The sequence below is a fragment of the Antechinus flavipes genome, chromosome 4 (genome assembly GCF_016432865.1).
Source record: "Antechinus flavipes isolate AdamAnt ecotype Samford, QLD, Australia chromosome 4, AdamAnt_v2, whole genome shotgun sequence".
Lineage (NCBI taxonomy): Eukaryota > Metazoa > Chordata > Mammalia > Dasyuromorphia > Dasyuridae > Antechinus > Antechinus flavipes.
Genome location: NC_067401.1, coordinates 485,033,428 through 485,056,935, shown reverse-complemented (window position 1 = coordinate 485,056,935; position 23,508 = coordinate 485,033,428). Strand labels below are relative to the sequence as shown.

At 38.8% G+C, this 23,508-nt stretch overlaps 1 protein-coding gene across 4 annotated transcripts in view; it reads left to right on the top strand.

The window, feature by feature from the left end:
- LRRC8D (leucine rich repeat containing 8 VRAC subunit D) overlaps positions 1-21,954 on the top strand; it is a 142,162-nt gene extending 120,208 nt beyond the window's left edge. For all 4 annotated transcript variants that reach the window (XM_052000025.1, XM_052000027.1, XM_052000026.1 and 1 more), the window contains exon 3: positions 18,411-21,954. In XM_052000025.1, coding sequence (XP_051855985.1) covers positions 18,413-20,989 — 2,577 coding nt within the window. In that variant the 5' untranslated portion in view covers positions 18,411-18,412 and the 3' untranslated portion in view covers positions 20,990-21,954. The remainder of the gene's footprint in view (positions 1-18,410) is intronic.
- The last annotated feature ends 1,554 nt before the right edge of the window (positions 21,955-23,508 follow it).

Genomic DNA, 23,508 nt, shown 5'->3' with positions numbered 1-23,508 from the left:
TCAATCAACAAGCATTTATTAAGTGCTTATTTGCCCAACATTGTTCCAACTGTTGGTGTTAATCAGAAGTAAAAATTAGATAGTCTTTGCTTGGAAGGAACTTAAATTCTAATGAGGAGGGAGATAACATGAACATATCAAATATAAAATGAATACAAATTTTGACCCATGGCCATAAGTAGATCCATTAACTTTGCAATGGGGGCTGTAAATGCATATATATATATATTTACAGGGCAACACAAAGCATTCTAGGTCACATGGCTTTCTTATGCTAGTTCACCCTATCTAATGACCAGGTATCCCATTTGACCATGTTATTGTAGAAGGAATCTGAGATCAGTTGTTTATGCCTCGACTACTTTTATGAAAAGCCCCCAGATAGGAATATTTCTATTTTAGAATATTAAAGATTTTGTCTAAAGCTTTAAAAATGGTTAAGAGGTAGATAACTAGATATTTATGAGCCAAGAAAACATCTTGAAAGTTTGTGTCACTTTAGGGTATTTTATGATGTCAATCTGAAATATTAAAACACTCATAAGTAGTTTGAATTGAAGTAGGAAGGTGTGATCAGGGGGTTTTGTTTTGTTTTTACAAATAGTGTCATAAATTTGGAACTAGAAGAGTATGTAGGGGTCCTTTAGCCCATCTCTTTTACAGATGAGGAAACATCTGGAAGTGACATAACCACAGTCAAACAACTACTAAATGATAGAAAGGGATTTAAATCTCATTACTCAGACTCCAGCTAATAAATCTTGGCAAGTCAAGTATTTTTACTTATTTATTGACCTCTGGTATTCACACCTGTACCCTATAAAGTTTCCTTTATCCCTAAGCCCTGTGTTTTTTAATAATAATGAACTGTGATAAGAACTGCTTACCACAGAACCAAGCCCCACGTCTTGACCCTGACCCAGAAAAAACATATTTCTTTGGGTTCTGCTAAAAAGTTGGTCCTGCCTATGCTCAGAAGGAAGGAAACATTAACATTAAAAATGATCATATTTCTCCAAAGAGGATATCCTTTACAGAAAATCACAGATGGCTCATTTTTGTTCCTTTTATAAGATTTTAGTGCTATAAAATTTGAGTCATTTAGGTTCATCTTCACTTAAACATCTAGGTATTTCTGGGTTCTCCATATATTTAAATTATTAAGACATTTTGAAACATCAATACTTGATCTATTTAACACATTAAAACAAATTGTAAGGCGTCACTCCTTGATTGGTTTTTATTTTTTGTTTTTTCCCCTCCATCACAGTCTTAACCCTTTATCAAGAGTGAAATGATTAAAACTTCCTTGGGAGGGGGGGAAAGGGAGGAGAGGAACAAGGGGAATCCATTAAAAAAAAAAAAAAAGTGACTATAGAGAGGGAAGTACAGTGGAAAGATCCCAGTTTGGGAGGCAGAGAGTACCAGATAAGTACCTTTGTGACCTTGACCAATCCCCTTCGTCATTCTGGGCCTCAGTTTCCCCAACTGTAAAATGAGCAAGGTTGAACTAGATAATTTCTAAGGTCCTTTCCAATTCCAAATTTATAGAATTCTGTGATCTTTGTTTAAAACAAAAATTCTCCTGCAGTCTCGCAAATAGCTATTCACCTAAGGCAAATAAATGTGTGCTTTAAGGTAAAAGCCTATTTGTATTATTTGGATATCTCCAAGGGGGACATCTTTATGTATAGCAAGCCACAGTTCATATATACTTGTTCCCTTTGGGGAACTGTTGTAGCAGAAACCCTCCACAGAGGGCCCATGCCTTCCTTTTGCTATCTTGACACTATCTATTAATGGCCTTCTAGTTTTACAGATAAGAAAATTTGTTGAGAGGTTAAGAGACCTGCTTTGTCTCACAGAATTTTAAATGCAGGTCTTTCTCAATCCACATCTAGTGCTCTGTTCATTGTGTCTCCTGCTGCCTCTCCAGATAATAAATGAGTTGATTGTTGGAATGCTCTCGACAGGGAGTGGAGGTGTGTTGAACATAGATCACTCAGGTAGTCCTCCTTTGGAAGAAGAGAGAGAAGCCATTTCTGGAATAAGTTGCTACTGGAAGAACTCTTGCTGGGTTTCATATATTGCAATGAGACATGGACATTTGTCAGAGAAAGTTGTTTTTTCTTTTTTTGTCTCCCAGGGGCTTTCTTGCTGGAATGGCAGTGGTTAGAACAAAGGGCTACCAGGTCTGTTAGGGAGGGAGACAGGTGACTCCGCTGGAACATTGCTGGGGATGATTAAGGAGATGACCCCAGAGAGAAAGCTGAAGAGATAAGTTTCACCAAGCCTGGTGGCCCTTTGGTCCCTTTTAGAAGTTGGGTGACCTTTGATCCAGCAATATCACTATTAGGGCTGTATCCCAAAGAGATCATAAAGGAGGGAAAGGGATCCACATGTGGCAAAAAACAGGAAACTGAATGGATGGGTGCTCATCAGTTGGAGAATGACTGAATAAATTAAGGTATATGAATGGAATGGAATATTATTGTTCTATAAGAAATGACCAGCAGGATGATTTCAGAAAGACCTGGAGAGACTGACATGAACCGATGTTGAATGGAGTGAGCAGAACCAGGAGAACATTGTACGTAATAATGACAGCAATATTGTGTGGTGATCAGCTATGATAGGCTTAGCTCTTTTCAGAAATTCAGTAATCCAAGATAATTCCAGTAGACTTTGGATGGAAAAGGCTATTCATATCCAGAGAAAGAACTGTAGAGTCAGAATGTGGATCAAGACATATTATTGCTACCTCTCTTGCTACGCTGAATGGATGGGACCTCAGTCAAACCGAAACCTGTTGAAGCCTTTAGCTTAGAAAGACCAAGATCTCCCATTGCATCCAGGGCCACCTCCAGTCATCTTGATGTATATCTGGCCCTTGGATCTAAATGATTCTGGAGGGGAAAGTAAAGCAGATGATCTTGCACAAGCCTCCCTCACTTAAATCCAATTCATTACAAATCATGGACTCACTGATGTCATGGACCTCTTTGAGAATAAAGGACAAACAACAACAACGTTCACCCTTTTTTGGTTTTTGTGTGTGTGTGTGTGTTTTTCCTTTTGGATCTATTTTTTCTTTCTCAATATGACTCATAAGGAAATATTTTAAAAATTGATTGTGTACATATAATCTAAAAGAAGTTGGTTATTCTGGGCTGGTGGCCCCACCTGGAATAAGTTCCATTGTTCCTTTTAAACTCTTTGGGACTAACACTAGGTTAATAGCTCTCCATCCAGAGTGTTGGTCACACCACTGGTCCCAAGGGAGGTTTCAACTTGACTTGATTGTTAAATTTGTTAAGTTGTCATCTGGCCATTGTTTTGAGAATCTTTCAAAAGTGCTGAATAATTTTTGTTTATTTAAAATTAAGTTGTAACAGTATATGAGAAGAGAGCAGCCGTGACTCAGGACAATAAATGTGTGCTAGACGTGACCCATATAGACAGCCCTGAAACACTATTTTCTGAGATTATGAATGTTGTGTTGTATTTACTTCATGTGTAGTAGTCCTAAGATCTGAGTACCTATTAGCCACTGCTTATGGGCCATGGGATCATAATTCTCAAAACTAAAAGTCACCCTGAAGATCATTTAATTCAGTCCCCTCATTTACAGATGGAGACAGTCGAGACCCAGGTTACTGAGTAGTTCACCTGAAGGATATGCAAGTCATCAAAATCAGAGCCAGGATTTAAACTGAACTGAAAGGGGATGAGGGGAAGGAAACACCTATTTGTCTAGGCCAAATCTCTCCTTTTCCATATGAGGAAAATCATGTCCTAGAAAAAGAAATCACTTCCTCTCCCAATATCACACATGATGATTCAGGCAAGACATAAACTCGTGTGGTCAGGGGATAACTCTGACATCAGGAAAATGCATTCACTATTAGGGCTTTGTGGAAGAAACTTTCACATCGGAGACCATGTGGAATGAAGCTTGAAAATTTTCTTATAAGAGAGTCTGTGTTGTGCATGGGTATGACAGCCATTTATATCTTGTCAGAAATAGACCTTGACTTTTGGGAACAAGAGGAGGAAGGAACAAGAAAACATCATCAGTATGTTTCACTTTTGAAGAAATTTAGAAAGCTCTGAGGATATTGTTCATCCGACTAACATTTACCTCACCTTAATATCTTGCAGTTTTTTCTTCCATGTGTGATATTAATGTTTTTAAATTGTCCCTGTGGTTAGCGTTATCTTATAAAAGAAGCAAAAGAGATATCTAAAGATGAATGTACTATATAAAGCTCTTTATTTCAAGGTACTTTGTAATTTTTATCATCAAATATATAAGTAAATTTATTTTCGCACTTATGTACTGGGCAGGCACTGTGCTAAGTACTGATGATCCCTGGCTTCGAGGAACTCACTATTTAAATGCAAAGATATTTTAAAGTTTTTGATGAGCCAGAAATAAAAGTGTGATCTATGTTGCTGTTGTTATTCAGTTTTTTCAATCATGTCTGATTCTTCGTGATCCCATTTGGGAGTTTTCTTGGCAAAGATACAGGAGTGGTTTGCCATTTCCTTCTCCAGCTCATTTTATGGGTGAGGAAACTGAGGCAAACAAGCATTTGCTTCCTGTCTTACAGCTAGTCAGTGCCTGAGGTCTGATTTGAACTCATCTTCTTGACTCCAGGCCCTTTAATACAAATGGATGACATCAGGGAAATACAAATCAGTAAAGGTGGATTTTAGAAAAGATGTATTATTCAGTTATGACATTTTTGAGGAGTCCCCACTTGGATATTTTTACATGGGCACAGTTATTGAAGTGTCATTAGTGAAATGCTTCTAAAACAGCCAAAATGTCATCTGTGTCTAAGTCCTGTAGCACCCAACTTCTCAAACTATGGCTCACGATTCTATATGGGGTCTTATAACTGAATGTGGGGGTCATAAAATTGTGATTTATTATCAGTACAGGTTTGATTTATACCTCTATACCTGGGGTCACATAAAAATTTCTTAGGCAAGAAGGGATCACAAGTGGAAAAAAATTGGAAGCACTGGTATAGCTTACAGTACCATGAACAATTAGACTTTCTTCTGAGGCACTAAAAATAGGTGTGATCTGTAATATATGGGGATGTTGAGAGAAGCCTGTCCATTTCACTGTGTTGTTTTTGTAAATTTACTAGCAGTCAACACTCTGTGTACTCTTCCTTTCCCTTCTGAATTTTGAGTTCCAGGTTTTGATTTGGGAAGCAGATGGTGAGAGTACAGTAAGTATATCCATCCTCTTCTTGAATTTACATTTCATCTCCCCTGGCCTTTTTTATTTGGCAATTTCAGGTGAAAGAGAGTGAGTGAGCTTCTGAGTTTCTTTCTCCATCTGCCCGTTGGGTGGACTGTGTCAGCCACTGCTGATGCTCATTAAACTTGCTCATTAAAATCACAGCAAAGGTCTATGCTTTAAAAAAAAAAAAAAAAACTCTAAGGAAAAGAGGAAATATCCCCACCCACCACCAAAAACTTGTTTGTGTATCATCGAAGAGAAGAGGGAGGTTGATATTTTACTTCGTTTCTGCTGTTTGCTGACCTGGAAAATTAAGTGTTTGGGTCGATCAAATGAAGGCAATGTACCTTTTGTATTTTAAACTTCATTCAATGAATTTCAGACATTTGATCCTTCTATTTAACATTCTGAAAAATATTTGATAGCTATTTTGAATGAGGTTGTTATTATTGGGCCCTAATGCAGATAGATGAATCTGGTTTTCAAAATATGGGTAAGAAAGGAGCTTGTTTTTCTAGTTTGAGATGTAGATTTTAAACACAACTCTGGGGATTTACAAGCTGTCGCTGTGGATGTAGATTTTTATAACCCTGAGTCATAATTCTGAGGCTGGGCCGAGCTCCTAGAATTCTTCCCCTGGATTAATTGGGTGTGTTTCAAGGTCTCGGGTAACTGCCATCACAGAACAAGCCAGTCTCCATCCACCTGTGTTCCCAGCTCCTGGGACAGTACCCTGCACCCAGTAGGTACTCGGGAGTTTTGTAAAGCTATTCCTTTATAAAGTCTACTTTATCATTTAAGTTCCAAATTGAAAATTACAGAATTCTTCAAGTTGTTGTCTCTTAAACGTTGCCATAACTAATGAACAGACATTTCTTTTGGAAAGTTCTTTGCCTCTTGAAAAAAAGAAAAGGTCTATTTTTTTAGAAGTCCAACTTCCTGTGGTTATCTATACAAAGATAAAATATTCGTCACTGAAATCCTTCTTTGAAGATAAAAAAATAATTTAATCTTCCCCACAAATAGATATTACATATAAATATCAATGACAAAAGCAATAGGCATCTTTTGAAGCCCTTTCAAATGAGGGGAAGAAAATAAGCATTATTGTGTTCACCATGTGCCAGGCACTGTTTGCTAAGTGCTTTACAATTATTTTCTCATTTGATTCTCAACAGCCCTAGAAAGGTAGGTACTGTTATTCCCATTTTACAGTTGAAGAAACTGAGGTAAATGGTTTTATGTGACTAAAGAAGGTCATATACCTAGTGAGTATCTGAGACAGTATTTGAACTCAGATTCAGGCCCAGCCACTGAACGACTTGTTTATACAAATTTTTTGTTTGCTGTCTCCCCCATTGGACTATGAGCTTGTGTGCAGGGGCTACGTTTTTCCTTTCTTTGTATCCTCAGACATTAGTACAGTGTCTGGCGCTCTTTAAATGCTTATTGACATATTGAGTCACCCCATAAACTAGGTGGGAGGTTGATATAAAAAGAACAAGTATCAAGTTCAAGTTCATGGTAGGTAGATTCCATAGATAGATGTCAAATATTCTAATTTAATCTACTATTTTTGCTAGCTAGGATCACACATCTAAAGTTGAAGTGGACCTGAGGCCAGTTAATCCAACTCCATTTTACAGATGAGGAAACTGAGGTCCCCTCTCCCTGAGGTGAAGTGATTTCAGGGTCTCACAACTACTAAATAATAGAACTGAGATTTGAACCCAGGACCTTTGAACCCAAATCCAATCACACTGCCTCTCTGCTGACTGGCCCAAGTAACTTTTTGTTGAAAACAGTTATTTTGATTGCTTAGATTGTTGTCCTAATAATAAGAAATTTGAATCAATAAATATATATATTAAGTGGAAAGAGCATTGTCTCTAAAGTCCAAAGACCTGGGTTCAAATCTCCCTTCTTGACATTTGCAACGACATTGAGCAAGTTGTCTGACCTTCTGTGGCCTGTTTCCTCATCTGTAAATTTGAGAGGATTATTCTCATTGGTCTCTGGAGTCTCTTCCCTCTCAAGCTTGTTGTGTGCTGGACCTTGGGTTAATTTCAGAGGATAAAAAGACAAGACTAAGTAAGCATCCCCTAGACTCGAGTAGTTTCTTTCCTAAATGATAGGGAGAGTGGTGAAGGGGAGGCTGTGGAAAACACGGACGTGTAGAAGTAATACAAAACTGTACAAAGACAGAGGTTTTCCAGGGGGGAGCAGTGATGATCTTGGGGAAGGTCTTGCGCAGGAGATGGGTTGGAGAGTTGGCTTCCAGGGGAGTGGGATAGGAAGATTTGCTTAAGACGAGTCCCTGGCCAGAAATGCTCCCAGTAGGTGAGACTGGGAACTTTGGCAGCCGGTCCCACTTTGAGGGCAGGCGCCAGGAAGAAGAGATAGCTCCCTCACTGTCCCTGTGGTGTCACAGTTTCACCATCTTTGCATCCAGCTCTTTGGCGTTCTGGATCTATCTTCTGGGTGGCTTCTGGTTGTTTTATAATGGCTAGGGGAGGAGCTGACAACCATATTTGAGTAAAACTGATTTCTTTTGAAGCCTTTTGTGTTTTTTAAAGGCATTATTCTGAGAAGGTTTCATCAGACAGTCAGGAGGGTCTGTGATATAAAACAGGCATTTTTCCTTTTATTGCAGAAAAGGTTTGATGAAGTGTAGAATAAAAGGCAATGTGCCATAATGGGTTGGATATGGACTCAGAAGTCAGGGAGACTTGCATTCAGATCCTACTTCTGACACCGAATACTCACTGGCCACATGGGGACACCTTCACTCCTCAGGGCTTCTGGGAACTTTCCAGGATGGACCTACTAAAGCATAGGGTTAAGGAAAGCACGTGTGAACTCACTGCTTTAAAGAACTCCCAGACAAGGAAACTCCTTCCACCAGCAGAACTTTGTGGCAATTTAAGAGACATCTAGAGCACTGGGAATTTAATTGACCACAGTCACACAGCCTGCTCTGCAATTACACCAGCAGAGCTGCTTCTATTAAATCATAAGCAGCTTGCAATCTGCATTGGTAGAGGGATCCCACCCCGAGAATTCCCAATGCTCATGAAATCTTAGGTCCTTCTCATGTGTGCATGTAAATTAGAATAAAACCAGCTCATAATACGGTTACTTCATCCAACCTCGTATTTATCAAGTACCTCTTATGTGTTAAGCTACACTCTAGCACCAGATATAAGGATTTAAATTACACATCTTTCATTTATAACTGTCTAGGATAATATTTGTTCTTTTATATTTCTTAATTACTTGTTTTTAGAGATGAGGGTTTAGATAGGCTTTTTTTTTTTTTTTTTTTTTTCTGTTCATTCTCCTCTTAGTTTCTCTCCTGTCTGGTTTCCAACCTTGCCATTCATCCAAAAATAATGACTCCAGAATCACCAGTCAATCCAATTGCAAAATTTCTTGGTCTTTCTTCAGTTCTTACCCTTCTTGCCCTCTTACTGATCATCCTCCTCTTACCACTCTCCTCTCTGGATTTCTCTGATCTCACTCACCCCTCCTTCTCCTCCTCTCACTATGGTAGTATATTTTCTCTCCGAATGAGCTCCCTTGGTGGATCTGCACTCAGTTCATGCCCATTAAAGGTGGGGACCCCCAGAGGGTTCCTCTGCCTTGATACTATTTCCCTTATTGATTTCATCAACTTTCATAGATTCAGTGGTTATTTCTATGCTGATCTACTTATCTAGCCCTTCCTTTTCACCTGAACTCCAAGCTGGCATCTCCAACTGTCATCTCAAATTGGATGGCCTATGGATATGTAAACCTCATTGTGTCTAAAACCAAACCCATTAACTTTCCTTCCCGTATGCAGATTTCCCTGTTAACTATTGAGGGCCTGTTATAATTTCATCCAGGTGCCAAATCTAGATCTCTTCCTCAATTCATTCTTTCTAATCTCTCCCCATATTCAATCTGTTGCCAAGACCTGTAACATCAAAGATGCCCTTCTCTTCTCTGGCACTACATCAATGTACTGCAGGCCCTCATCACCTCATCTACACTATTGCAGTAACCTCCTGGCTGGTCTCTCTCCCATTTCATTCTGTCTTGCTCCATACTCCATTTCCCAGGTACCAATTTGTCTTCCTAAAGTGCTTTCTTTCCACCACCAGGATCAAATAAGACAATCCATTTCCTGACTAGTTTTTCCTGGATGTCCATATGCCTAGAATTCTCTCTCCTCATCTCGCTATTTCTGTCTTTCTTCTTTAAAAGAAGCTTTTCCTGATTCTTGGTATTTCCCTTTCCTCTACTGATTTTCTCCAATTTATCATGTGTCTAGATCTAGCGCTAGATCTAGATCCACCTGTCTTAATATGTCTATCCAGTATTTATCCATCTGTCTATCTATCTTAGCATATATATCTAGGATTCATCCATCCATCCGTCTATCTGTGTATCTAGTATTCATCCATCCATCCATCTATTTATCTATGATTCCATATAACCTTCTTGAGAATAGATACTATCTTTTATTTTTCTTTCTAGCTCCAATCCTAGCCCAGCCTGACACATAGTAGGTGCTTAATTAACATTTGTTGATTGATGAATTTTAATAATCCTTACACCAGAGATTATAAAATATATTTGCATAAATTGTTTTGTATAATCTTTCTGTGCCTGCAAAATACCTTGATAATTCTCTCTTTAGGGACACATCCCCTTCACTGTGGAGATAAAGCTTGGGCAAATGCATTTTTAAAGCATCCCAGTCTTTATTTTATATCGTACATCATATGTTCATGGATGATCGTTCTCCCCCCTTTTGCAAGTTGAGCTGTAGCGAGCATTTTGGTAATTAGGCCACAAAGATAACCTACTTTCACAGTCTTTTCTCCCTTGACAAGCCTTGGAAGTCGATGAGTACCCAGGGACTGAGGCCCAAGTTCTTTGACCTTTTGTTTATCTGTAGCTCAGTATTCTCATCCTGTCTTCTTCAGATGCGAAACACCTGGGGACCATGATCAAAATAGGGTGGTCTGTCACGGCTGCAGTCCTTAAAAAGCTCTCATTAGCTACCCTGCTTGTCAAGCTAGAATTGGAGATGGGAAGAAAAGCTCTTTTTTTGTTCAATTCTGACAACTGTGATTTCCATGGACTTCTCTGCTAGGCCCTGGGAGAGACTCAAAAGTGTAAACAAGATGAGTCTTCTCGCCAAACTAACAGTGTTGCCTTATTATCCTGAATGCTGAAGGGGAAAAGTGCTTAAGGAGGAAATAGCTAGCAGATTTTCCAATATTCTATCTTAGGCAAGAATTTAATAACAGTTCAACACATATTTATTAAGCACATATAGAATAATAATTAATAGCTGGCATTTACATGTGCTCTTAGATTTGCAAAGTATTATACATATGTTATCTCATTTGAGCCACCCAGCAGCCCAGGAAGGAAGCTGCCATTATTATTCCCATTTTACAGATGAAAGGATGTTAAACTGGAGGAGAGTTAAATGACTTGCCCAGATTCATACAGTCAGTGATTTTAGTTCAAGGCTTCCTGACTCTGAAACCAGCACGCTCCATCCATTGGTGCACTCTGCCAAGCACGGTGTTCCTCCCGGCATATAAACACAAAAACAAAAATTGTCGCTGCTCTTAAGGATTTATTCTTTTGGAGGAGATGGAACACAGGATCTGTGTATCTATGATGCCATATGACCTCCTTGAGAATAGATACTATCTTTTATTTTTCTTTCTATCTCCAATCCTAGCCCAGCCTGACACATAGTAGGTGCTTAATTAACATTTGTTGATTGATGAATTTTAATAATCCTTACACCAGAGATTATAAAATATATTTGCATAAATTGTTTTGTATAATCTTTCTGTGCCTGCAAAATACCTTGATAATTCTCTCTTTAGGGACACATCCCCTTCACTGTGGAGATGAAGCTTGGGCAAATGCATTTTTAAAGCATCCCAATCCTTATTTTATATCGTACATCATCTGTTCGTGGATGATCATTCTCCCCTCTTTTGCAAATTGAGCTGTAGCGAGCATTTTGGTAATTAGGCCACAAAGATAACCTACTTTCACAGTCTTTTCTCCCTTGACAAGCCTTGGAAGTCGATGAGTACCCAGGGACTGAGGCCCAAGTTCTTTGACCTTTTGTTTATCTGTAGCTCAGTATTCTCATCCTGTCTTCTTCAGATGCGAAACACCTGGGGACCATGATCAAAATAGGGTGGTCTGTCACGGCTGCAGTCCTTAAAAAGCTCTCATTAGCTACCCTGCTTGTCAAGCTAGAATTGGAGATGGGAAGAAAAGCTCTTTTTTTGTTCAGTTCTGACAACTGTGATTTCCATGGACTTCTCTGCTAGGCCCTGGGAGAGACTCAAAAGTGTAAACAAGATGAGTCTTCTCGCCAAACTAACAGTGTTGCCTTATTATCCTGAATGCTGAAGGGGAAAAGTGCTTAAGGAGGAAATAGCTAGCAGATTTTCCAATATTCTATCTTAGGCAAGAATTTAATAACAGTTCAACACATATTTATTAAGCACATATAGAATAATAATTAATAGCTGGCATTTACATGTGCTCTTAGATTTGCAAAGTATTATACATATGTTATCTCATTTGAGCCACCCAGCAGCCCAGGAAGGAAGCTGTGTATCCATCTCCTCACTTCTCACTCTCTTCAAAAGCCCCTTCAGTGTAGATGTCCACCCCCTCCCATCATTCAACTAAAACAGCTGAATTCAGAGTGACCGGTGAATTCTCAACTAGCCACATCTAATGGCCTCTTCTTGGTCCTCATCCTGTTTGATTTTTCAGAAGCAATATCCCCTTTTCTCTCTTGCCTGTCTGGGCTCTTGGGACCATTCTCCCTTGGTTCTCCTTCTGCTGCTGGACTTCAGCTTGTGCTCTTTTGCTGGATCCTCATCATTGGTAGACTACTTAACTTCGGGGGCCACCAAGTCTCTGTCCCAAGGTGCTGTTCTCCTTTCTCTCTATACTGTTCCCTTTGGTGACTTTTTTTTTTTTAGCTTTGACGGATTGCATTATCTCTATGCATGTGACTCATTATTGTTTATCTATATAGATGTAATAATTTATAATCTATATTCTGCATGTAGCTATATGTGTATATGTAGATATAAAGATATGTCTATATATGTGTGTATTCTATTATTTGTATGGATATATACATATAGACATCACATGCATGTAGACATAAGTACACATGCATGTATGCGTATCCCCAATATCATCATCCAAGCAGGGTAACTAATAAGAGCTTCATATGGACAACAGGGATGAGACTACATTATACATACATGCATGTATGTATATGTACACATATACACACAAACATATGGCAGGAGAGAGGGATCCCCAGTCTCTCTCCAGATCTCTAGCCCTTCATCACCAACATGTATCGGGTATCTTAGACTAGATGTTGAATCATTATCTCAAATAACAACCTGTTCAAAGCAGAGTTCATTATCTTTCCCAAGAAAACCTTCCTTTTCTGAGTTCATTATCTTTCCCAAGAAAACCTTCCTTTTCTGAGTTCTTTGACAGTACTCCTGAGTTTGCTACCATCCTTCCAGTCATTGAGGTTAGAACAACAGTATCCCATTGTTCCCTCTTTCTTTCTCCTTTCAAATCACTGCCATGTGTTGCTATTTCTTTCTCCTGACTATATTTCTCCTACATGTTTCCTTTCCACCAGCCCAGTTTGGGTCTTCATCACCTTTTTACTTGGACTATTACAGTTGCTTCTAAATCGGACTTCCTTTCTCACCTTTCTTAGCTCCTCTCTATTTATTTTTATTATTATTATTATTATTATTATTTTTTTTTTTTTTGGCTGAGGCAATTGAGGTTAAGTGACTTGCCCAGGATCACACAGCTAGGAAGTGTTAAGTGTCTGAGGGCAGATTTGAACTTGTGTCCTTCTGACTTCAGGGCTGGTGCTCTATCCACTGCTCCATTTAGCTGCCCCCAACTCCCCTCTGACCATGTCGGCACTACTATTCCCCACCACAAAATAAATTAGTCATTCCTTTACCTCCAGGATTGAATACAAGATGTCCCCCAGCTATTAAAGCTTAAAACTGCACAAATACTTTTAGAATGACTTGTATAAAGCATCCTACTTAGCATCTAAAGCACTTTACCACCCAGCCCTTTCCTATCATTCTGGTTGTTTTATACCTTACTCCCTACTCACACTTTACTCTCTGGTCCAGCAATATTGGCTAGCTTGCCATTCTCTCATCTTCCCTAGTTTAAACACAGTTCCCGCCACATGGTAACCACCTGATAAATATTTATTAACTGACAGACCTAACATGCCAGGGTCTTGTCTTTGAGAATACTTTAATACTACCTTGTATGTATTTATTTACTTGCACTTAGCACAATGACTGGCATCTAGTAGACATTTAATAAGGGTTTGTTAAGGGAGTGATATCACAAAGGAAATTTGATTTATTTGTAATTGTTTTATTTTCTTTTTTACTGTTACTTACCAATGATTTTTTTCCCCTTCGCCAGCAATACTGCATGCACCCCGTTCAACAAAAAATATAATCAAGGAAATCAACTCAACCATATCTGTAAACCATGTTTTTTAAAACCATATCTGGAAATGTTGGCTTTATTCCCTACCTCTGATCTATCAGCTCTTCTGACAAGCTGGAGGACCAATTTACCAGTCCTTTTAAGTTATTATTTGTTGTCACTGCATTGATCAAAATTCTTAACTCTTTACTTTGGATTTTTCATATAATGTTTTCCCCTTGCATTTATTTGAATATAAGTGTATATATACACATATACATATATAGTAATTATGCATACAATTATTTGTATATATGAGAATTGAATTTGTGTTTACATACATATGAGAAGGGTATATGAAAATTATAGGGGCAGCTAGGTAGTGCAGTGGATAGAGCCCCAGTCCTGAAGTCAGGAGGACCTGAGTTCAAATCTCAGACACTTAATACTTCCTAGCTGTGTGACCCTGGGCAAGTCACTTAACCCCAATTGCCTCAGCAAAAGAAAAAAAGAAAATTTTATACACACACACACACACACACGTGTATGTGTATATGAGAATTGATTAAAGAATGTGAGGAGAAAAATGTGTGTGTATGTGTATATACACACATAATATATAATTATGTGGTAATAAAAGCGTGTGTATTTGCATATTATATAGAATGTACATCTATATTTACATATACTTGTTTTCTTCTCCCATATATGCATATATCATTATTATGTATCTGTGTATGTATAAACTCATACAAAACATGGCAATAATCAGACAACAGGTTTTAAACCTGGCTAACAAATGTTGGTAGATTTAAACATGGTAATTTCAAAATGAATAAATCTCGAGCACCTTCTATAAGATCCCCTACTGATAATTCCTGGGACTCAATATGACTTAGTCCTGTCCCCGAATGAATTTACATGCTAGAAGGTGTAGGTATTCTCAGAATCTTGAGCATTTGCCATTTTGCTTTTGATTCAAATAACCCTGCAAGTTTCATTTTAAATGACTCTATACTGGTGCTTTTTGAAACAAAGGACACCAGATACAAATAAAACAGCTAAACTGGAACTCGGAACTTCCTACGAAAGCAGGATGTGGTGACCGTATGATTTGAACAGAGAAGTTAAAACTTACAAATTAAAAGTAAAGAAGCGCTGGGTTTAGGTACATTTCTCTTAGGGAAGTGGGTTTGGATTCCATTTGTGTTACTTGCCATTTTACACATTTGTTTCTTCATGAAAAGGCTGAAGCGTGATGATGTTAGTTGCTTAATTGCTGCCGTAAATAAGTTTGCAGTTTACATCTGCCAGCTGGTAGTTAATGGTGGCCAGTTTGGGTAATCTGGTGACCAGGAGAGGAACACTCCACAGATATCAGCCTGGTAAAAAAAAATTTTAAAGAAGAGATAAACAATAGAACGGGATAATTATGCATAACCACCACATTGGCTCTGTAAGTGATCTGTGGGTGTTGTGAGAAAGGCCGGCAATTATTGAGGTAATTAAATTTGGAGTTATGTTGGTGTAATGTTCAGTGATAATAAACCAGATGTGGATGTTTATAGATTTCAAATTATCTTTTGTGCAGCATCAGGAAGAACCTTAATAGCAATAAGAAATCATAATCCAGAGTTTCTTTGCCTAGCATCTGTATACATTTAAAATCTTTTTTAAAAATATAATATAATTGCATTTAATAGAATTAGCTTCATTTCTAGCCTGCTTTATTTTATTTTATTTTATGCATTTTAAATAATTATTGTGAAAAGGGGTCCATGACACAGAACAGGTTAAAGGTCTCTGCTCTTATATAGCCTTTCCAGTAAGTCTTGGCCCACATACCAGTGGGGTACTAACGATCTGGCTCATGTAAACTACTGTGTGAGCTTTTCAACTTTGAGAACAAGTACCCATGGTTTTGGCTAAATGAGGACTAAGTCACCTCTCTTTGGCTCTGTGTTTCTAGAACTTTGACCCCGTGGTGCAGGGCTCAACCAGCCTGAAACTACAGCCCATTTGAAAATTCTAAACTATTTCTTTGAGAGCAACAATAGATGATCTTGAATCAGGACCCAGGTCTAACCATGATTGAAAAGTGAACCTAAAAAAAATTTAAACTCTTAGTAATTGAAAAAAGCAATCATGATCTTTAAGACCTGATCATGAACCATGATATCTTCTTGGCTAAAAGATGGGAATGTACTGAACCAAGTGTGGTATATGTTATTTCTCTATGGGTCATTCTATAGTAGAGAGTCTTCAGTTGGGGTTCAGGAACTTTTTTTTTCCTGGCAATTGGGGTTAAGTGACTTGCCCAGGTCATACAGCTAGGAAGTATATGTGCCTGAGGCTAGATTTGAACTCAGACCTTCTGGAATTCAGGGATGGTGCTCTATCCACAGCGTCACCTAGCTGCCCCCTTCAGGAACTTTTTTAAAAAAATCTTTCTATTTCTATGTATTTTATCTTATGCATTTTAAAACATGATTACGAGCCATTCCTATTCTTCATCAGAAAGTCATCAAAAGGGTCCAAAACACTAAAAAAATTAAGAATTCCTGTTCCGTAAGAACCATTTTCTTCTTAGCTGTTTTGCTTTGTTAATAGAGAGACTTCTAAAAAAAATTTTTTTGTGGCGGGTTGGGGAAAGGAAGGGATAGTTTGCAGGCAAACAATTAAAAACCTCAGTAAAATTGATTTGTTTCTTTTTAAATTTTTAAAAGACCATTTTCTTCAAGATCCCTAGTCTCTCCTGCCCCATTTTTTGATGCCCTTTCTCTTACTCAATTTGATGCTGGATATAGCCCCAGAACTGCTAGATATGTGCCCCTTGCCTTTCTGTCCTATCAGCTTTCCCTAACAAAACTTATTTTCCAAAAAAGTAGTTGATGGATGAATTCATTCACACAAAGGCATGTGTTCTCACAAAGTTTGATATTAACCTCTTTCAAGAGTATTTACTTTTTAATGGTAGAATTTGATGGTTTAATTAGCCTAAGCCAAGGAAGTATATCTCTAAGTGTAAAATTTTACTTATTACAAAACTAGGGAATGAGCACCTGGTTTGGACTCAGGGAATCTATATTTGGGTCCTGCGTCTGACATTTAATACTTTTATGACCTTGGACACATCAGAAACCTCTGGGTTTCATTTTTCTCTTTTGTAAAGTGAGGGATGGGCAAAATATCTTCTAACATCCCAATGCTCTAAATCTCATGATTCTAAAAAGTTAGTAAGGACGGGGAGAATGAGAGAGAGGGGATCTGGGTGGCCTTGGCTGATACCTGGGAAATCATACTGTATTGGAAATCATCCACTCTTCCTACTGATAATAATGATAACAGCTCCTATCTGCATAGCATTATCTCACTTACTTGTGATAAGGTTAGATTCTATTCCTTCAGAAAGAGATAGATAGGATAGAAGGACAGAAAGAGTAGATAGACAAGATGGATGGATGGACAGACGGACAGATGATAAATAGATAGGACTGATGAATGAACCAACAGATACATAGATGTATGGATAGTAGAGAGACAGGACAGATAGACAAAGACTAGATAAATAAATAGGGTAGATGGATAGAAAATTGGATGAATGGTAGAAGTATTGGAATGAATAGACTGATGGATGCATAGTAGATAGACAGGATAGATAGATAGATAGAAAGACTAGATAGATAAACAGGATAGGCAGAAGGATGGATGGATAGAGCATCAATAGAGAGGTGGATAGATAAGTGGATGGATGGATAGTAGATAGGCAGGATAGATAGACAAAGACTAGATAGATAAACAGGATAGACAGATGGATAAATGGATGGATGGATAGATGGAAGACAGTACTGAAGAGTGGATGGATGGATGGAGAGTAGACAGAATAGATAAACAGAATGGATTGGTAGAAGGTAGATGGTATTGAAGAATGGGTGAATGGATGATGGGTGGATGGATAGTAAATAGAAAGACTAGATAGATAAGTAGGATAGACAGGTGGATGGACAGATGGTACTGTTGTAAAATAGATGGACCAATGGGTAGATGGGTGGATGGGTAGAAAGATGGATGGATGTATAAATAGTAGAACTAGATATACATATACTATCTATTCAACATTTATCTAATCCTGCTTTATGTTAATCGTTGTCTTCTTGTGTGTAGGTATATCTCTCCAAGTAGGATCATAGTATCATAGATTTAGAGCTAGCCAGATATCTCAGAGGTCATCTAGTCCAGTGAAGAATCCCTAAAGGTACCCAATATCCCATTCTAAATAGAAGATATTCAGGAAGTACTCAGAAGAGTAATAAATACCTAAATACACATTTCCTCCTGCTATCCTCCTACAGCCATTTTTCAGTTCCTTCATTTCTCAAAAGATAAGGAGAGGAAGTCAAAGAAAAAACTAAAATAACTTCACTTTGTTTCTTCTCTGCTTCAGGCATGTCCCTTGGACTCCCGGTACATCTTTCCCTCAGTTTCTACTTAGTTTTATATTGGATAAAGGGAGAGATACCAAAAGTGGGAAGCTCTTTTAAAGAGAAAAATGAATGAATTTTCTGTATCCTTATAGTAACGAGTCATTTGTTTTTGTTTTCTCCAGGAATGTTCACCCTTGCAGAAGTTGCCTCTCTCAATGACATTCAGCCGACTTATCGGATCCTGAAACCATGGTGGGATGTATTTATGGATTATCTGGCTGTTGTTATGTTGATGGTTGCCATCTTTGCCGGAACCATGCAGCTTACCAAAGATCAGGTGGTCTGCCTGCCAGTGTTGCCATCCTCGGTAAATTCAAAAGCACACCTTGCATCAGGAGGTGCTGACGTGACCCCTGATGCCCCGAAGTTTGAGGTCGCCACAGACCAAGATCGCTGGCCAGCCAAACCCACATCCTTCGATGAGGCGGTTGCCGTAACCTCCGGCTCACCTCTCAGCAAGACTAGCTCTCCTCACACAGATCCCCCGGTCCCAAATCAAGAGGTGAGAAAGGAGATCAGAGATCCTACAGGTCGGAAAACTAACTTGGATTTCCAGCAGTATGTATTTATTAACCAGATGTGTTACCATCTCGCTCTTCCGTGGTATTCCAAGTATTTTCCCTACCTTGCTCTAATACATACTATTATTCTCATGGTCAGTAGCAACTTTTGGTTCAAATATCCCAAAACGTGTTCAAAAGTGGAACATTTTGTTTCTATATTAGGAAAGTGCTTTGAATCTCCTTGGACTACAAAAGCGCTGTCTGAAACAGCGTGTGAAGATTCAGAGGAGAACAAGCAGAGATTGACCGGAGCTCAGTCTCTCCCAAAACACGTGTCCACTAGCAGTGATGAAGGGAGCCCCAGTGCGAGTACCCCCATGATCAACAAAACTGGCTTTAAGTTTTCAGCTGAGAAGCCTGTGATTGAGGTTCCTAGCATGACGATTCTAGATAAAAAAGACGGGGAACAGGCCAAAGCCCTCTTTGAGAAGGTGAGGAAGTTCCGCGCCCATGTGGAAGACAGTGATCTGATTTATAAACTCTATGTAGTCCAGACTGTTATCAAGACAGCCAAGTTCATTTTCATTCTCTGTTACACGGCGAACTTTGTCAATGCCATCAGCTTTGAGCATACCTGCAAGCCCAAAGTGGAGCACCTGACTGGCTATGAGGAGTTTGAGTGTACCCACAACATGGCTTATATGTTGAAAAAGCTGCTCATCAGTTACATCTCCATCATCTGCGTCTATGGTTTTATCTGTCTCTATACCCTCTTCTGGCTGTTTCGGATACCTTTGAAGGAATACTCCTTTGAAAAGGTGAGGGAAGAGAGCAGTTTTAGTGATATTCCAGATGTCAAGAATGACTTTGCATTTCTTCTACACATGGTCGACCAGTATGACCAACTGTACTCCAAGCGTTTTGGTGTCTTCTTGTCCGAAGTCAGTGAAAATAAACTTAGGGAAATCAGCTTGAACCACGAGTGGACATTCGAAAAGCTTCGGCAGCACGTGTCTCGCAATGCCCAAGACAAGCAAGAACTGCACCTTTTCATGCTCTCGGGGGTCCCCGATGCTGTGTTTGATCTCACGGACTTGGATGTACTCAAGCTGGAGCTCATCCCGGAAGCAAAGATCCCAGCCAAGATTTCCCAGATGACTAACCTTCAAGAGCTCCACCTCTGCCACTGTCCGGCCAAGGTGGAACAGACGGCTTTTAGCTTCCTCCGAGATCACTTGAGATGCCTTCACGTCAAATTCACGGATGTAGCTGAGATCCCGGCCTGGGTGTACTTGCTTAAGAACCTTCGGGAGTTGTACTTGGTGGGCAACCTAAACTCCGAGAACAATAAGATGATAGGACTGGATTCTCTGCGGGAGCTGAGGCACCTTAAAATCCTCCACGTGAAGAGCAATTTGACCAAAGTTCCATCCAACATCACAGATGTAGCCCCGCATCTCACAAAATTAGTCATTCACAACGACGGCACTAAGCTCGTGGTACTCAACAGCCTTAAGAAAATGATGAATGTAGCCGAGTTGGAACTCCAGAACTGTGAGCTGGAGAGGATCCCTCATGCCATTTTCAGCCTTTCTAATTTGCAGGAGCTGGATCTGAAGTCCAATAACATACGCACAATTGAGGAAATCATCAGTTTCCAGCATTTGAAAAGACTGACTTGCTTGAAATTATGGCATAACAAAATTGTGAACATTCCCCCCTCCATTACTCATGTCAAGAATCTGGAGTCACTTTATTTCTCCAACAACAAGCTTGAGTCCTTGCCCGGGGCAGTGTTTAGTTTACAGAAACTCCGATGCTTAGATGTGAGCTACAACAACATTTCAGTGATCCCAGTCGAAATAGGATCGCTCCAGAACCTGCAGCATTTGCATCTCACCGGGAACAAAGTGGACATTCTGCCTAAACAGTTGTTTAAATGCATTAAATTGAGGACTTTGAGTCTGGGGCAAAACTGTATCACCTCGATCCCAGAAAAAATCAGTCAGTTTTCACAGCTCACTCAGTTGGAACTGAAGGGAAACTGCTTAGACCGCCTGCCAGCCCAGTTGGGGCAGTGCCGACTCCTCAAGAAGAGCGGGCTGGTGGTGGAAGATCACCTCTTTGACACTTTGCCAACGGAGGTCAAAGAAGCATTGAACCAAGACACAAACATCCCTTTTGCAAATGGGATCTGAGAGGAGATCACACATCCCCACGCTCATGGGTGGGAAAGACTTCCTAGATTGCAGATGCTTGTATGCAAGTTGTTGCAAGATGATGCAGTAGGAGGAAAGACACCTTTAAAGGAGAGAGAGAGTGAGCGAGAAAGAGAGTGCAAGAGTGAGAATGAGTAGAAGCCTGATAAGAGATGTAACCGAGTGTTCAGTGTTCGTAGTGTTTCAAGACAACATTTCCAAATCTTTTTTTTCTTTTCTTTCTTCCTTTTCTTTTTTTCCTTTTTTCTTTTCTTCTTTTTTTTGTGTGTGGGAAGGGAAGGACAAATTATAATCACTAATCTCGATTTCTTTTTAAATTGTAACTTGGATGCTGCCGCTGTTGAATGTTTACAAATTGCTTGCCTGCTAAAGTAAATGATTAAATCCACATTTTCTTACTATATAACTCTCTCCTTGGGTGTCTTTATTTGGGGCCTAACCATTAGACCAGTACTTGGATTAAATAGAGCCCCTAAAAGCCCATGTGTGATGGGCAGTTCTTGCTTTCCTTTTATGCTTCAATTTAAAAGGATCAAATTCTATTCCATATAAAATGTACATATCTAATACCCATTTGACTCAGGATATTGCCAAAGCTTGTTTTTATAGCTCTGACTTTCCTGATGACTACAATATATAGAAAAGAGGCAAGTCTATGGTATTATACCTGTGATCTCACTGGTACAGAGAATTATCAGATGAAGAACTCCCTCCCTCCCTCTCCCTGTAACTCAAATCAACACTTTTTCTGCAACTTATATAGTTTAAAAGACTTTTGGAGCAGTTAAAAGTGATTTGCCCAGCATCACACTGTCAATATATGTCAGGGCAAGACTTGAATCCAATTCTTTCTGGCTTTGAAACCAGCTCTCTAAGCACTATCACAAGCTTCTCTGACTTAAGGGATATTGGCTTTTAAAAAATAAACAATTTTTTAAAATGTATACCCCAGCTGTTTTTCTTTTTATTATATTTTTCTATTAATTAAAATCTCTCTCTCCTACCTCCCCTCTCCCAATTGAAAAAGAAAAGAAAAAACCTTGCAACAAATCCATATAGTAAAGCAAGGCAAAAGCCTACATTGGTCACATCCAAAGGTTATGTATATCTCATTCTGCTCTCTGAGTAAGAGATGGATAATATGTTTCATCATGAGCCTTCTGCAATCATGGTTAGTCATTTTACAAAGACTACAATCTTCAATAACTTCTCCTCTCAGCAGTATCTGATAGGTTTACTATTAATTAAAAAGTGTGCATCCTTTAGAAATGAAAATTAAAGTAAGTTAAGAATTGCACAGTTGATGCCACATGTGTTTCATTTGACTCAAAGTAAGTTAAAATATTCTTTTTGCTATAAGTAGGATAGTAAGTAACAAATGAAAATTTAAGTGAGACTTCAATCTACTTTTGAAAATGTTAGCCTTTCCCAAATAATTTAGTGACAAGCCATATTTCTTGTATTTGACCATGTCTGTACAAGGTCATTTAGGAAAACACTAGGAACATTGACCTCAAAAGCAATGCTACAGTTACTCTCTTCAAATGTACAGTAATGGTTTGTAAGATTTTTGTCAAAATTTTTAAGTTCCTTCTAAGCCCAGTGGGTCATTACTTAGCCAGGACTTCTAAGGTCCTCTCCAGGAAATAAATTATTCATTTGAAAGGTAATTCAAAACTGGTGGAAGGATATTTTCAATCCCCTGGAATATATTAATTTGCATATTGAATAAAGGTTTACTCAACCAAACACATATTACAGCTCCAGCTTTCTCTCAACACTTAGAATTTGCCCTTCATTACATTCTATGGTATTTTGTTGTTCTAATTTGTCATTTAGCCCCACTGGCCTTTTGACATTTTTTTTATATTGGTAATAAGATATTATATGGCCTTTTGACATTTCCTTTTTAGATTTTTATTTGGGTTTTTTTATCCCTACCCTCAGAATTAAAACCAGTTTGCTTTATTATTCCTGGATGGCCATCTGACTCTTTACATGTACCATTGCCTTTTCTTTTTATTGCTCTTCCCTTTCCCCCATAACCTGCCCATCTTTTGGCAGAGAAGCAGGTAATTCAGTGTCTAAAGGTTGATGACAAAACTGAGGTTCTGGTCAGCCTCCGAGTAATGGCATTGATTTGGATACAGAGAGATTTTTTTACCTTGTCTAAAGCTGTACTGATGTCTCCTTTGGCCTTAAACCAGCAAAAAAGGACAACCGTTATCCTGTAGGATATGAGTGGGCACCACAAAGAATATTTTGCTTTAGATGCCACAGCCTTATTTGGATCAAGATTTGTCTTTAAGCCAGCCAGATTTGAAGAATTAGGGAAGGTTTAGACAATGTCTTCATAATTTCTTGCCGCCATGTGAAAAACTACAGAAAGAAAGAAACAAAACTAAATTCATGCCCTTCCCTGTCCCTGGTAAGAACTGTAGCTATCATAACAATGGAGTTGATCCAGATGGATCTCAAAGGAATGAACCTTTGCCTAA